This window comes from Astyanax mexicanus, chromosome 6 (genome assembly GCF_023375975.1).
Source record: "Astyanax mexicanus isolate ESR-SI-001 chromosome 6, AstMex3_surface, whole genome shotgun sequence".
Classification (NCBI taxonomy): domain Eukaryota; kingdom Metazoa; phylum Chordata; class Actinopteri; order Characiformes; family Acestrorhamphidae; genus Astyanax; species Astyanax mexicanus.
The window spans coordinates 29,511,180-29,524,942 of NC_064413.1; the positions used below are offsets into that span (position 1 = coordinate 29,511,180).

Here is a 13,763-nt window from a genome sequence, read left to right on the forward strand (position 1 = left end):
AGTCCTAAATGAAGCGGCTGGGCGCTGCTGGGAGAAGGTGAAGGAAAGATGGCGGCCGGAGCTGAAGCGAACCGTGGTCGCAGCCGCAGTAGCAGCAGCAGCTCCTCGGCCGCGCTGGAGGCCTCGCTGGACCGTCGCTTCCAGGGGGTCTCCAACACCATGGAGTCCATCCAGAGCCTGAGCTCGTTCTGTATCGAGAACAAGAAGCAGCACGGCCTGGTGGTGCGCTGCTGGATGAAGTGGCTGAAGAAATGTGAGTGTTTCCCTTTCAGAGCTCTGCTCTCTGTGTGCACAGGCTTCGGCCCTGCCTGCCTGCCTGTCTGTCTGTCTGCTGTTTAAGCGCTAATTTACCCGTGGGAAAGCAGCAGTCCTGTCTGCACAGTTTAAACTCTGTAAGACTGCGCTGTGTGCACTTTTTCCGCTGTGTTTCTTCATGCAGAGGACATGGTGACTCAGTTTGTGTTGGTGTTGGTGTTGCTGCTGCTGATGGTGCTGGTGCTCATCCAGGCCTGGTTTATCTGCTTTATATTTCATGAAAACAGATAGCTAGCAAACAGTTTGAACAGAAAATGAATAGTAACTGTTTCTGATAAAATAGTTTGATTTCATTTAAAAGCACACACAGTACATTAGATCACCAACTGGTCCTAGTGAGTGTTCAGGTTTGGGGTCTTTCTATAAGCTGGCATTTTTCTGTATAGTGAGTTTGGAAACTGGGCCTTTTTGTGACATTGTGGAAAGTGGTAACCCTAACATTCCGTAGACTAACAGTAAGTGTTTGCAAAGTTCATCTTCCAACATAATCATGGTTATTTCTCCAAAAATTGATTTCTGAACTCTTAAAACTTTATGAATATGAACTTGTTTTCTTTGCATTATTTGAGGTCTGAAAGCTCTGCGTATTTTGTTATTTCAGCAGTTTCTCATTTTTTGCAAATAAATGCTCTAAATGACAAAATCTTTTCTTTGGGATTTGGGAGAAATGTTGTCCTTAGTTTATAGATAAAAAAAAAAACAATGTTCATTTTACTGAAATACATACCTATAAATAGCAAAATTACAGAAACCGATTCAGAAACTGAAGTGGTCTCTTCATTTTTTGTTTATTTGTATATACATGTTTATCCTATCCAAGTGTCTCCGTTTTTTTGTTTGTTTATTGCATAATTTGAACACAAACTTTCTCCTACACTGTGTTAAATTGTCTTGATGAATGGACCAATACAATTTCTCCAAAATGACCTGTATTAAACTCTTTTTTTTTTTACACTGACTTCCATTTCAAGTTAATACAGCTTTAACTCTCCCCTATACATTTGCTGTTTTGAAGAAACTTATTTTTCATATGCGTTCGCACAAAGCTTGTCTAGAGCCTGTTGATAAGTATTGCTAATAGAATAGGACTCTAGGGAGCAGATAAACATAAATCTAAACATGACACTGTGCCTAATGTCAGGTGTGGGCTAGAGAGGGTATAAAGGCCCCTGGTGTTAAACTGTTGAGCAGTGGAACTCTGTTCCCTGCAATGATATTCATCAAACATCCTGGCCTCACTAATGCTATTTTCCCTGAATGTAATCATATTCTCACAGCAGTGCTCTGAAATCTAGTAGGGGTAGGCGATACAGCAAAACGTTAAATTTAACAGAAAAATAATTTCCAGAATACACAGAAGCAACAAAATTTATATTGAAATTTGTTTGGCAGTATAATTGTCTGCAATAAGATATAGCACAGCCCGATGTGAAATTTTTGCCAGATTGTAGCAGAAGTCAGTGATCCAACATGTCATGATACTAAAAATGCACTCTGTATATCTGGAATTTAAATAAAAGAATATATTACTGGACAGATATAATCTGTCTCTAGTAAATATTTAATGGAAAATGAGTGTGAATTTTCCTTTTGCTACACACATCAAAAAAGTTGTACCTTAATGTCCTGTATGTTGCTAAAATAATATCACAATATATTAGGGAATTATGTGTGATAAAAATATTCAGAAATATTATTGCATACGATAAGAAATGGCACACCTCTTGTAACGCTCCCAAAGCATGCATTTAATGGGAAGAGTTCTACATTTTTATACAGTTGTACATGAATGTTTGGTCACTTTAAAAAACTAATAGGAAGCACAATTTTTGTATCTAACTTTAGTGTTTCTGAATGTCTTTTTTTTCTCTTGTACCTGAACCTTTAATGATTAGCAGGCCAACCAAGACCACATACCCCACATTTTTTTTTATATCAAATGTTAAATAGTTTATAAATCAGTAATTTTGATGTGTTGCACAGTACTACTGTAAAGTTGCCATTTTGGAGATGTAAGATTTTTGTGTGACCAGCGACTGCATACAAGTATTTGGGTAGGCTGATTAAAGTTGTGGGCTGTTGCTAATATCAAATATTATCTACATATTTATCTGTGTAATTTAAAGCTGGAGATGTACAATGGTATCCAAATGATCTCTGTATTGGCAGATAATTTATGTATGTATATATTTCTTTTAACATCGACCAATTTGGCCAATTTTTCAAACTAGGGGTGGGCGATATGGCCCTAAAATAATATCACAATATTTCAAGGTATTTTCGCGATAACAATACTCTCGGCGATCAGACAAAACACTAAGAATACATTTCTGCAACAAAATTTAAATTTAATTTTATCATTGTATATATGATATGGCACACCACTAACTGAGATAAAAAATATTTTTATCAGATTTGTAACAGAAGTCAATAATCCAGAATGTCATGATATTAATAATGCATTCTAAATATCTCCATATATCCAGGATTAAAGTAAAATAAATGATACTGGACTGATATAATATGTCTCTAGTAGATATATAATGGGAACTGATAACAGTGTGAATTTTTCCTTTTGCTGAAAACAGCAAAAAAATGTATTACCCCGATAATTGGGGGTGGATGATATGGCACGATATTTCAAGCTATAATATTGTTCACGATATTCAGAAAAGTTGGCAATATTATTGCCTTCCATACGTATGGCACATTCCTATTTCAAACTGATATTTGCTGCTAAAATGTTGTATTTTGGAAAAACACCAGGTGTGGGTGGCTGCAATTTGGCTGACACCGGTCACGCCACTTAAATGAATTGATTTAAGCTAATTTTTGTATTGTTTGTGTAAAAGTTATACGAGTGTCTATTCTCTATCAAAGTTTTATATACTGGCAGATTTTTTTTTTCCCCAGTACCTGGCCAAGTGCACCACCGTAAACCTTTAGAGATTAGCAGGACCACAGACCACTTTCCCCATAATGCACCACTGGCTAATCCTGTCTATAGGTAGATTCATAGAGGCCTAGAGACGGATAAACCTGTGCTGCTGAATCAGCAGCTCCTGATTAGAGTAAAAGAATGAGAGTCAGAATAAACTGGACAGCAGGGTATGATGGGGTTTTATATATGCTAGTTAGTAACCATGTTTGTGTGTACAGGCCTTTCCTTAGTGCTTAAGTGTGTGTTTCCAATGTTGTTTTCTAGTTTGTAGCTTAGTTTTATCTGAGCAGTGAAAAAAAAAAAAGTCCTGTAGGACGTTCTGTAATATCTTTTGGTGAAGTCTGGCTCTCCATTCCACCTTATCAGTTGCAGCTGCTTGCTGTTAGCTAGCAAGAAGTATACTGTCTGGACAGAAGTATTGGAACACTTGTTTATTAATTGTTTCTTTCCTAATCAAGGGCATTTAAAAAAAAGTTTATCCTGCTTTTGCTAAAGAAACTGTCTCTGCTGTCCAGGAAGGACTTTCTACTAGATGTTGAAGGATTTAATTCAGTGCTGGAGGATACGTTTTTATACGATGAGGATATAATTAATGTTACAAGAGCGTTATGAGATAAGAATGTAGAATCCACACCACCTCATCCCCAACTCCCCAACTCATCCCAAAAATATTGTATGGAGCTTCTTCATGACAGAACTTTCCACTGCTCTGCAGCTCAGTGCTGGGGGGCTTTATACACTTTTAGTCCTCGTTTGGCAGTATGCATGTTGCCAATTGGAACTAAACAGAATCTAGACTAGCTGTTTATGTTCATTCGCACGGTGGTGTAAGCAACTGGTGCAGTTATCAGTGAATGCACTCGTTAAAAGCGATGTCTGCATAGATTTGGTCTACTCAGGCTCTGTTTGCTGGCTCTTCATGAGGAAAAAGCTAATTTATGTGACAGAATAATGTGTTTTAAAGGAAAAAAACAGGTGTAACATGGACATAAAGCTTAGATTGAAATCAGCTCTGACTGGGGCAGAGAATCTAAACTCTTACTTGTGGTTTAGTACAACTAATACTGAATAGTTCATCTCTGTTTGTCTCCAGCGTTTTTAGCTGATGCTCCCAACAGGCTGTCAATTCTAGCCGTAGGGACATAACATTGGCCATGCAAAAAATCTCACAGCTCAAAGTAGCTCCACACTTCATTGGAAGAACTTTGAAAGCACATAGGTAGTGTATTAAATACGTCTGTTTAAACACACAGTACCTTAAGGAGGTTCTCCGGGCGCCGCCATCTTGAAATTAAGTCCACTGACAAGCACCAACAAAACAAAAGCTGATAAGCCGGGTGAATATTTGCATTAGTTTTGGACTGGAGTTGTTGAAACAGGAGTTGCCAAATATTTAATATATTAGAATGTATTTCCACTGAATTGATAGAGCAATCTGCTTGGGCAGCGCTTGTTGGAAGCATTGGTTTAAAGCGATGTATTTATTGTACAATTATCTTACCATTTTGCTTGGATGATTCATTTATGTATATTGTCCTTTTTTGGCTTATGCACTTTTTGAATGGCTGCTGTGTTCTCCTGTTGTGTCAGAATTTCATGATTAGTTGCCGGTAGAAATGCTCCAAAGTAGCTTGGATTACAGTCTTTTTCAAATGATATCTGTTAGAAAGATTATTTTTCTCCCGTAAAATAGGGCTTGGTGATGATTTAAAAAATAATATCTCAGTATGATAACTTTAACAAAGTATTATGTAAAAAAATTAGTATTTCGTTGTTTATTTATTACACAAAAGCACAGCGTAATGTGTATTTTTAAACAGTTAACATCTAACAGTGTGTCTGAAAAGAATAAACTTAAAGTACTTAGAGTACAATCTCTAGTACACTGCACTAAAGTAATGTAACAACATTATTTTGTAATATGATGTCTCTTTTTCCATAACATCCAGCTGACATACTTTAAGGAGGTCTTTTCTTTCTACAATAGTAGACCTGTTGAGCTGCTGAACTTGGGATGAACATATTCAGAGTTGACCTGCAAAGAACTTTTAAAAGCACCATGATGTTTTCTCCATTCTTTGTTCATGCAAGTTGCAAGTGTTTATTAGTGTGCCATTTGAGGTGTAGTCTTACCACAGTTGCATTATTAGTGGCTTGTTGGTGCTGTAAAATAAACAGTTCAGTACACCCGGAAAGATTACACTAAAGAAACGTTATGCTGTGAGTTTTCACACTTGTAGATTGTTTCTCTGGTCCAAATCCGTTAACGAGTTTAACAAAATTCTTCAAAACAAACCACAAGTATGTTCTCTCCACTTATTGGTCAGAGTTGTCTAGGACTGATCAAGGAAGTAAATACAAGAAGAAGGTCAATTGCAATTTAGCAGCGGCAGAAATGGCAAAACTACACCTGAACAGCTGTTAAGAACATAGGTAAAACATTTCATAGCAGAGTTTGTTTGGGAATGGCCTGAGAACAACTTTCCTGAATTGTTTTGTTCTGCAAATATATATTGGGTATTATTCAGTTTTGCACATTTCTGTCTATATATCTAAAATTCGTTTTTGTTTTTTGTTTTTTTCTCTGCATTTATAGAAGGTTTAATTCCATGCAATTGTTTTTAAAGAGTATGTAAAGGGGCAGTGTTAATTACAGTTAAGTACAGATTCAGCAACAACACCGGTCATGAGGATATTCAATAACAAGTAATTCCCCCAATCGTCAGCTGTTGACATTTTTTGTTTAGTTTCATTTTTAAGTGTTTTTATTTAGTTTTCGTCTCGTTTTCAACATGAAATATAGGTCGGAAATGAAGATTTTTCGTCAATTTCGTTAACAAAATGTTTAGCACTGGTTATGAGTAATATTATATTCTCAGGTTTAGTGTTTAAACTGTACAGCTTTACCCATACAGGTTTCCTAAATTTAAAGCTGATTAGGGTTTATAGTTTATAATGTATAATATTTTTTCTCCATGTCTTTACCAAGTTGGTGACAGTCTGTGTCCAATGTTTGTAAGCCATGTGGATTTGTTTTGTTTGTGTTTTTTGTTTAAATGATGTGGTTTGGGATATTCTGATTAAGTGTGTATAGTAAGAATATGTTTTCAACTGTTTATCTTGTCCTTAGATCTTGTTGAGTAGGCTTATGGAGGGAGGTTGTGATCTTAGCTGGGATGGGTATGTTGTCCTGTGTGTGGTTAAAAAAAAAAAAAACATTATTTAGTTAGTGAATTATTTTGCTCTTACTGCAGAGTTGCAGCTTGTTTTGCTTCATTTTTCCATTGTGTTTTTTTGGGTGGCTTTAAAGAAGATATGCATCACACAGTATATGTGTACTACGGGTGTCACGATTTCGATATTTCATCGAAATCAATTGAAATTATGTAATGGTCTCGAGCCTCGAAGTCAAAGAGTATTGACGATCCCTTTATCTAAGCTACGCAAGCATGCACGCTACGCAAATGGCACAGCACACTGTAGCCGACGCCGCAGACATTGTGACTGCTCAAAGAGCAGCCCTTTCGTGACCCGAATCGTGACCCTAAAATCGGAAATAAAATCGAAACAAGGATTTAGAGAACCGTGACACCTCTAATGTGTACAGAAAGGACTTAGTTTAAATTAGTTTAGATTCTCTGCCCAAGCCTAATGCCCACCACTTTCCACTGGCCCTGTCAGGTCGGGCTCATAAAAACGGTCTATGATGTAGGCCTACGTTTTCTAATGCAATTTTTAATTTTATACAAAGCTACACCGTGATATTCATTGTACAGCAAAATAATCATTTACCCTGTGGCCGTAAAAAAGGTAGAATGTTATGATCACGCAGCACTGTCCTGCGCAGTGCGAACACATGAGCTACTCCACTTGTCTGCAGCCACAACCTTCTGTGCCACTGGACTGTGGATGCAGCTGCCAGGCAAGACAATGAAAATTTTGGGGGCAGAAATCAGGAAGTACAGGCACCTACATCTATAAATTCTAGTTTAAAATGTTTTAAAGAAAATGGCAGGTCTAAATCATGCTTGGACTATTCATGACCTTTTATGGGTTTTTTTGGCCCCAATCTAAGCTTTATTGTAAATATAACTTGGATATAATAGAGACTTCAAGCAGGAAAAAAAAAACTATAAGCGTCCTTCCATTTGTATAAAATAGTGTAGAAAAACAGAAATGTTGACAAAAATCTACCACAACAATAGTATAGCATATTTGGTGCATGTATTTAAACAGCAAACAAACTATTTAAAAATATATATTAAAGGTCAAAATGAATGCAAAACTGACAACTGTCAAGAATATCACAAAAAAAAAATGCATTTTAAACATTTTTGCGATAATGCGATTGCATACGATATAATATAGCACACCCCTAGTAATTAGTATAAACAACCAATGGCGCAACCCTAGCCAAATATTACTGAGAAATATATTAGCATAGTATACAATATAGAACACCTTTTTAGACTTAATCAGTTTTATGCATGTTTTATAATAAGTATGCTGCTTTTTTGCTCATGAGTAGTCATGCAAAGTTCATTCAATCAGATTCTGGGAAATCAGCAATAATATGACCGTTTGTCAGAAAGCAGTCTCTGTAATCACTGATGTTTTTGATTTGTCTAAATCTATTAGGAAACATGTTCCAGCATAGCAGAATGATAAGACTAGGCTTTATTGATTTTACTACTCTTCTTTAGTAAATGTGTGTTGGCATTGTTATCAGCACAGAGAGTTCAGAATTTAATTTTGTAAATGCTGTCTTAAATATGCAATAACGGATAGTAACACTCTGACCCTGTTCACCCCTGATTGTTTGTTGTGTCTTGAGTATCAGAATTATATCTGGATAAGACCAAAATTAATGTGTAAATGCATCTCAGGGGTGTTTAAAGCAGATACAAATATAATCATTTAAACTACTGTAGGAGGAAGTCTAACAATTGAGGCAGATGTTATGGCAGTGTAAACACATCTGTCTCAACAAGACACAGCAAAACACAGCCCAGTGCAGTACATCATTGCTGGGTAACTGTGGACTGCTAAATTTGTTGTCTTTTATTTATTTATTTTTTTCATAAGAAATCTGAAGAAATGCTTGATGTAAAACTTCAAATGGCAGCCGCCATCTTTAGCATAGCACAGTAAGAGACTGAAAAGATAAACAACTAGTTGTTTTTTTAAGGCTAGGTACGCTTAGTCTGGAATAGCAAAGTAACCACAGTGCTTTCCGCTGGACTGATTGTGCTGTTTTTTGTCCTGTTTGAGTGGCTTTTTTTTCAGTGCAGTTGTTGGTGCTAAGCTATGGTTTCATTGGCGTGTAAACTTTTTCATAGGCTGTTTCAAACTGTTTGTTTGTTTCTCCACAAGTGGGTGGAAGTAGTACACAGCAGCTTCAGTGTTTACTATGTACTTTAAGGAAGTGAAGTAAATCTACCAGCAAATGACCACAAGAATTTGCTGTTTCTCTTTGTAAAAAAAAAATAGCTATGTTTTTTGAACATTGGTACGAGAAGTTTTTTAGGTTTTGTAGACCAATTCACAGTTTTCGCACAGCACATTTTTTTATTTACTAATTCTTATTTTTCTCCATGTGTCTCCCATGCTTGTAACTGAATTCCACTTTTATGAATTAAGTCTGAGTGTTTTCTGCATTGCTAAATGCAATAATACTTTGCTCATGAACTGTTTGAGGCTGTTTGAGACTATGCCAAAGGCTGCACATGGTTTACCCCGCAGGTTTTTGTTGTGACTGTAGTTTTAAAGTGTAAAGTGTTTACTCCTTATAAACCCAAACTAAAGTAATGACTGATTTGCAGTTTATGCAGTTCACTTGGTGATGGGAGTAGTCGATATGGGTAGTTTGTAATGTTTAGCTCCATAATGCAGGAATACATTCATCTGATTCTTCTGCTTTGTTTGGCTTTTGCACTAGCACCCCTTTTTACTTGCAGTGTAAGTAGGCTCTTTTTGTTGAACAGACGCTGGGGTGAGCATTACAAGAACTCCCAGTCATATTTCAGTCAGTGGTTAGTCTACACATTTGAAATTCTGATATTGTTAAATGGGACAAAATAGACTTGGGCTAGAGCTGGGTGAGGTGAAAAGCAGTTATTGTTTCACCATGCGAGAGTTGCCGTCTTAACTTGACAGCTTCTTATGTCAGTCAGGAAGCAAACTTCAGCTTGCTAAATTTGACACTATGCAGTCTCTTGTTGCAGTTATTTTTAGAAGGTAACTATTCTTACACTGGTTAGAAAAAATTCTTGTGCATCATATCCTTTTTCTTTTTTCTTTTTCATAATCACAAATTTAGGAAAACTCTGCCACTATCTCTGCCTTTATCCTGCTTATATTACATGACACTAGCATGTGGCAAAGCTACAGCCAATTTTGTACTGTTTTAAGGCTCCAATAGGGTTTCTTTCTTTCTTTTTTTTAAGTAGTGAGGTCAGCCATCTCTAAGCTAAATGAGCTTAGTGTTAGATTTTGACATCTTGTTGTAGACCTACAGTGTAAGCAAGATGGGTTATATGTAGTACTAACATTTCTTTTAATTGTAATGATGGTGGAGACTTTGGCTATATAATATATAATCAGTTACAATTAAAATGTTAGGACAGTATTTGTATAGACTTGGCCCCAGCTTGTGGTAGGTTGCGTGTGTGCTGTGGCCCAGGTGGCATTTTATGTTGTGGATTACTGGTACCGTCCGTATTTAGCTATCTTCATAGTTTACATTCATAAATGTAAGTGATCTGTACCTGTGTGTTATGTGAACAAATCTGTCTGTGAAACATTTCACATGCGCACCCTGATACATGTATAAACGTCACCTTCACCAACAACAAAAAAAGCGTCATATTTGAGAGACGACTCAAAGCCTTACAAAGGGAAATGGATGCTTTAGCAGCTCATATGTGGAGCATCTTTTGCTGGAGTGGAAACAGTAAACAGCTGCTCTGAAGTACATTCTCAGGTCGAGGAGGTGAAAAAAGGCCAGGCGGTTTGCTTTTGCTGTTTTTGCAGCTATAGCTGCACAGCTGCACCAAGAGATGTATGAGCTGGATGAGAGAGAAGCACGTAGCGCATGCGAAAGAGCAAAATGATGCATGAATTCCAATTTGACCATTCAAATTCATGTTGCATGTCCATGGATTGTACACGTATCCGATTTATAAACATATAAGTGACTCAAGTCTAATTTGAAAAAAATTAATTTGGCACTTTCACACAGCCATGAAAAAATCTGATCTAAGCCACACTGAGCAAAAAAAAAATCTGGTAATCTAAAAGTAGCCTTAGCCTCTTTGCCACCTTTCTCAGTTTGGGCATATTCAGCAGGGTGATGGTGTTTTATAGTGTCTTATTAATTAATTGTTCTGAATATTTTGCAAAATGTTTTCCCATTTGCGCCTGTGCCACAAGTGAACCAGAATCAGATGTGTGAGACTAGCAGCAGTCGCAGCAGCTTCGTATCAGCTTGGCTTCTTTCAAGCAAAAGATTAGCACACATAATAAACTTAAAACTGCTGAAAGGTACAATTCTATCACTGTGACAACTCATGTGACCATGTGTGAAGGTAAATTTATCTTCATGGTTGACATTTTGCCATTTTGTGGAAGAATCAAAGTAGATTTGTGCTATGCAGTGTAATATGGTGTCAGCCATCAAGAAAACAAGTTGAGTAAATTAACTTGAGTTTTTACTTCCTTTATTGTTGGACATATGAATATTAATAATGGTTTTCCTTTTCTCTTTGAACAGCGGATCCAAGTCACAGGCTGAATCTCTTCTACCTCGCTAATGATGTCATACAGAACTGCAAGAGGAAGAATGCTATCGTGTACCGCAGTGCTTTTGCTGATGTCCTACCAGGCGCCGCCCTGCTGGTCAGGTTAGCATACTCCCAGTGTCGGTCAGCGTGTGGTACTGAGGGCAGGGGTAGAGGAAATGTATCCGTTCTGTGTCTCTTGCCACAAAAATGACCCTCCAGCCAAATAATTGATGGTCAGGATGCTGGTAGCACACAATATAACAGTCACAGATAAGGCTTTATGAAATGGGGTTTTAGAATGACCAAACAAAACAATTAACAATAGTAAATATTAATCAGACCACTCTGTGGTTTTATGAATTCAGAAAAGTTTTGTATTAAACATACTGCCTCCTTAATACACTAAGGCAGAGTAAGGCAGAGTAAGGGATAATGACCTGTTTATAAGTGGATGAGCTAAGTAAGGACTGTCACACTCAGTTTTGGTGGTAATCCAGTAATCCACATTTTTGAATATCGTGTTTAGCCTTTTAAAATTTCTAAAATCCTATAAAGCAGGCCTTCAGAAATATCTAAACATTTTAGCAAGAATTCAATATTGAATGTTTAATTGATAAGTGATTTTAAGTGATTTTAATTTAGAATTGTATGAGTAAATCTAAGTTACCCTAAAGAGAAGCCAGTTAACAGAATGCTGCCTTTTACCCTAGTTAAAGTTAACATAAACTTACTTTAAAGGCATGCATTTTATACCTATGCGTACTGCATTTTGTGAGCTTTGTGGTTCAGTCATTTTGCATGAGCCTTTGAAGCCACAAAAGACTGATTAATATATCAGAATGTAAACTGTTCACTAAACAGGTTCAAAAGTAACACATTTTAATAGTTTATTAACCTATTTGTTTGTAGTAATTTTTTTGTGTTTCTTTTTGTGTAGGGATGCTAAAGTGCGTAAATCAGTGGAGAGGATATTCACCATCTGGCAGGAGAGAACAGTTTATCCAGAGGAGTTGATCACAGAGCTAAAGGCCGCACTACATAAGAAAGAACAGCCACCACCACCTACTGGTAAAGTACATGCTTCAGTTCTCCTTAGATTAAAGAGTACATTCTGTTGTAAAGTCCAGTTATGAATGCTAAGTAATTTTTAATGATTTAAGACGCTTGAAAAATGTATAATCATTTACATGCGAGATTATTTGTATATGAATGAGTTTTTTGAGGACAGTGGTGAATATCACAACATATCAAGTGCAGAAATTGTGTTTGTAGGTTAACTAGGCCAGTCACAATAAAAATATTTGTTTGGACTATATACTGTCCAATTAATAAACTGTAATTAAAATTATTAAAATATTTATACTTTGGAATTGGAATATATATTTTTAAATATCCTGGATTGTTATAGACCTAGCTGATTATGCACTTACTGTAATGTTATTGTGAGTGACATGGTGGTTGGTGCCAGAAAGGCTAGTTTGTGTATTCATTCTTTTCTTTTCACAGTTAACCCTAAAACTGCCCTCAAGTCAAAGATTGTGGCAGAGTTTGCTGTAAGTTTCTTTTTTATGCCTGATTTTAATTTTCTCCTCCATATTATCATTAATTATATCTTTAATCCTGTACCAATTCTGTTAAACCTAACATTAATACTATTTTTCCTTCTTAGCCACATGCATTAATCGAGAGCTTGGCTGCATATAAGCACTCTATGGAGGAGAGTGAGCTGAAGGAGAAGCAGCTGGCTGCTCTAAGAGTGGATGTATGCAGCACGGAGGCCCTCAAGAGGCTCAAAGGTAATGTGGAAATTTTCAACTGTGTATGTGGGTGTTTTTATATGTAGGTGTCTTTGTTATTGAATAATGCAGAAATAAATCACTGTTTTCTTCCTTTGTTTTCTCTTTGTTTTTCTTCTTTTATGTCTTCATAGATAAAGCAGGAGGGAATAAGTTTTCTAAAGACTTTGAGGAGGGCGGCATGAAGCTGCAAGAGTTTGTGAAGTTTTTGGAGGGACAGATGCAAGCTGGACCTCCTCTGCTGGAAGCTCTGGGGAATGCAGAGGTCTTCTATGAAATGCAGTACAAAGAGGTCAAGATTGTTGCCAATGTAAGTCAGGCTTTTTAAGTGTAGACTGTGTGTGTTTAGAAAAAGTAAATGTTAAATATTCATCAGATTCAATGCAAAATCTTTGAAAAAGTAACAAATAGGGGCAAAAAATGCTGTGAATTGCATAATCTTTCCTTTTAAATGACTTCTAGCGCCCTAGTAGTAGATCCCTTCGTCATATTGCATGAATTACCATATTTTTCGCACTATAAGGTGCACACAAAATCCTTTAATTTCCTTAAAAATTGCCAGTGCGCCTTTTAATCCAGTGAGCCCTATGTATGAATTTTACCAGTCAGGTTGTAAGAAGCGGTAAAGCCACTTCGATGAGGTGCAGTGTTAAACAGGAGTTTCAGGGAAGTTTCTTCAGCTCTGAGACTGGAGAAATATTAGCATTAGCTGCTAACCGTAGTGCTAGCTTTTTCACTGTTGAAAGGTGAAATATTGTATATATCAGACTATAGCCTGTGTGTTTACAGTGTTAAAACAAGCTACTGCTAGCTAATAGCGTCACGGCTAGCGCTGCTGCGAACCACGCCGAAATATTTGAAATCTTAGCTTACTGTAAATAAACAGAAACGTCTTTACTCACCCAAATAAACATTCATTTTTATTTTCAT

At 36.7% G+C, this 13,763-nt stretch overlaps 1 protein-coding gene across 2 annotated transcripts in view; it reads left to right on the forward strand.

Moving 5' to 3' along the window:
• Positions 1–13,763, forward strand: part of rprd2b (regulation of nuclear pre-mRNA domain containing 2b) — a 25,947-nt gene continuing 12,184 nt past the window's right edge. For both annotated transcript variants that reach the window (XR_007439448.1, XM_007254526.4), the window contains exons 1-6: positions 1–253; positions 11,028–11,157; positions 11,975–12,105; positions 12,544–12,590; positions 12,707–12,833; positions 12,968–13,143. Coding sequence is in view for 1 of the 2 variants with exons in the window: in XM_007254526.4 (XP_007254588.3) it covers positions 49–253; positions 11,028–11,157; positions 11,975–12,105; positions 12,544–12,590; positions 12,707–12,833; positions 12,968–13,143 (816 nt within the window). In the remaining variant the exon portion in view is untranslated. The remainder of the gene's footprint in view (positions 254–11,027; positions 11,158–11,974; positions 12,106–12,543; positions 12,591–12,706; positions 12,834–12,967; positions 13,144–13,763) is intronic.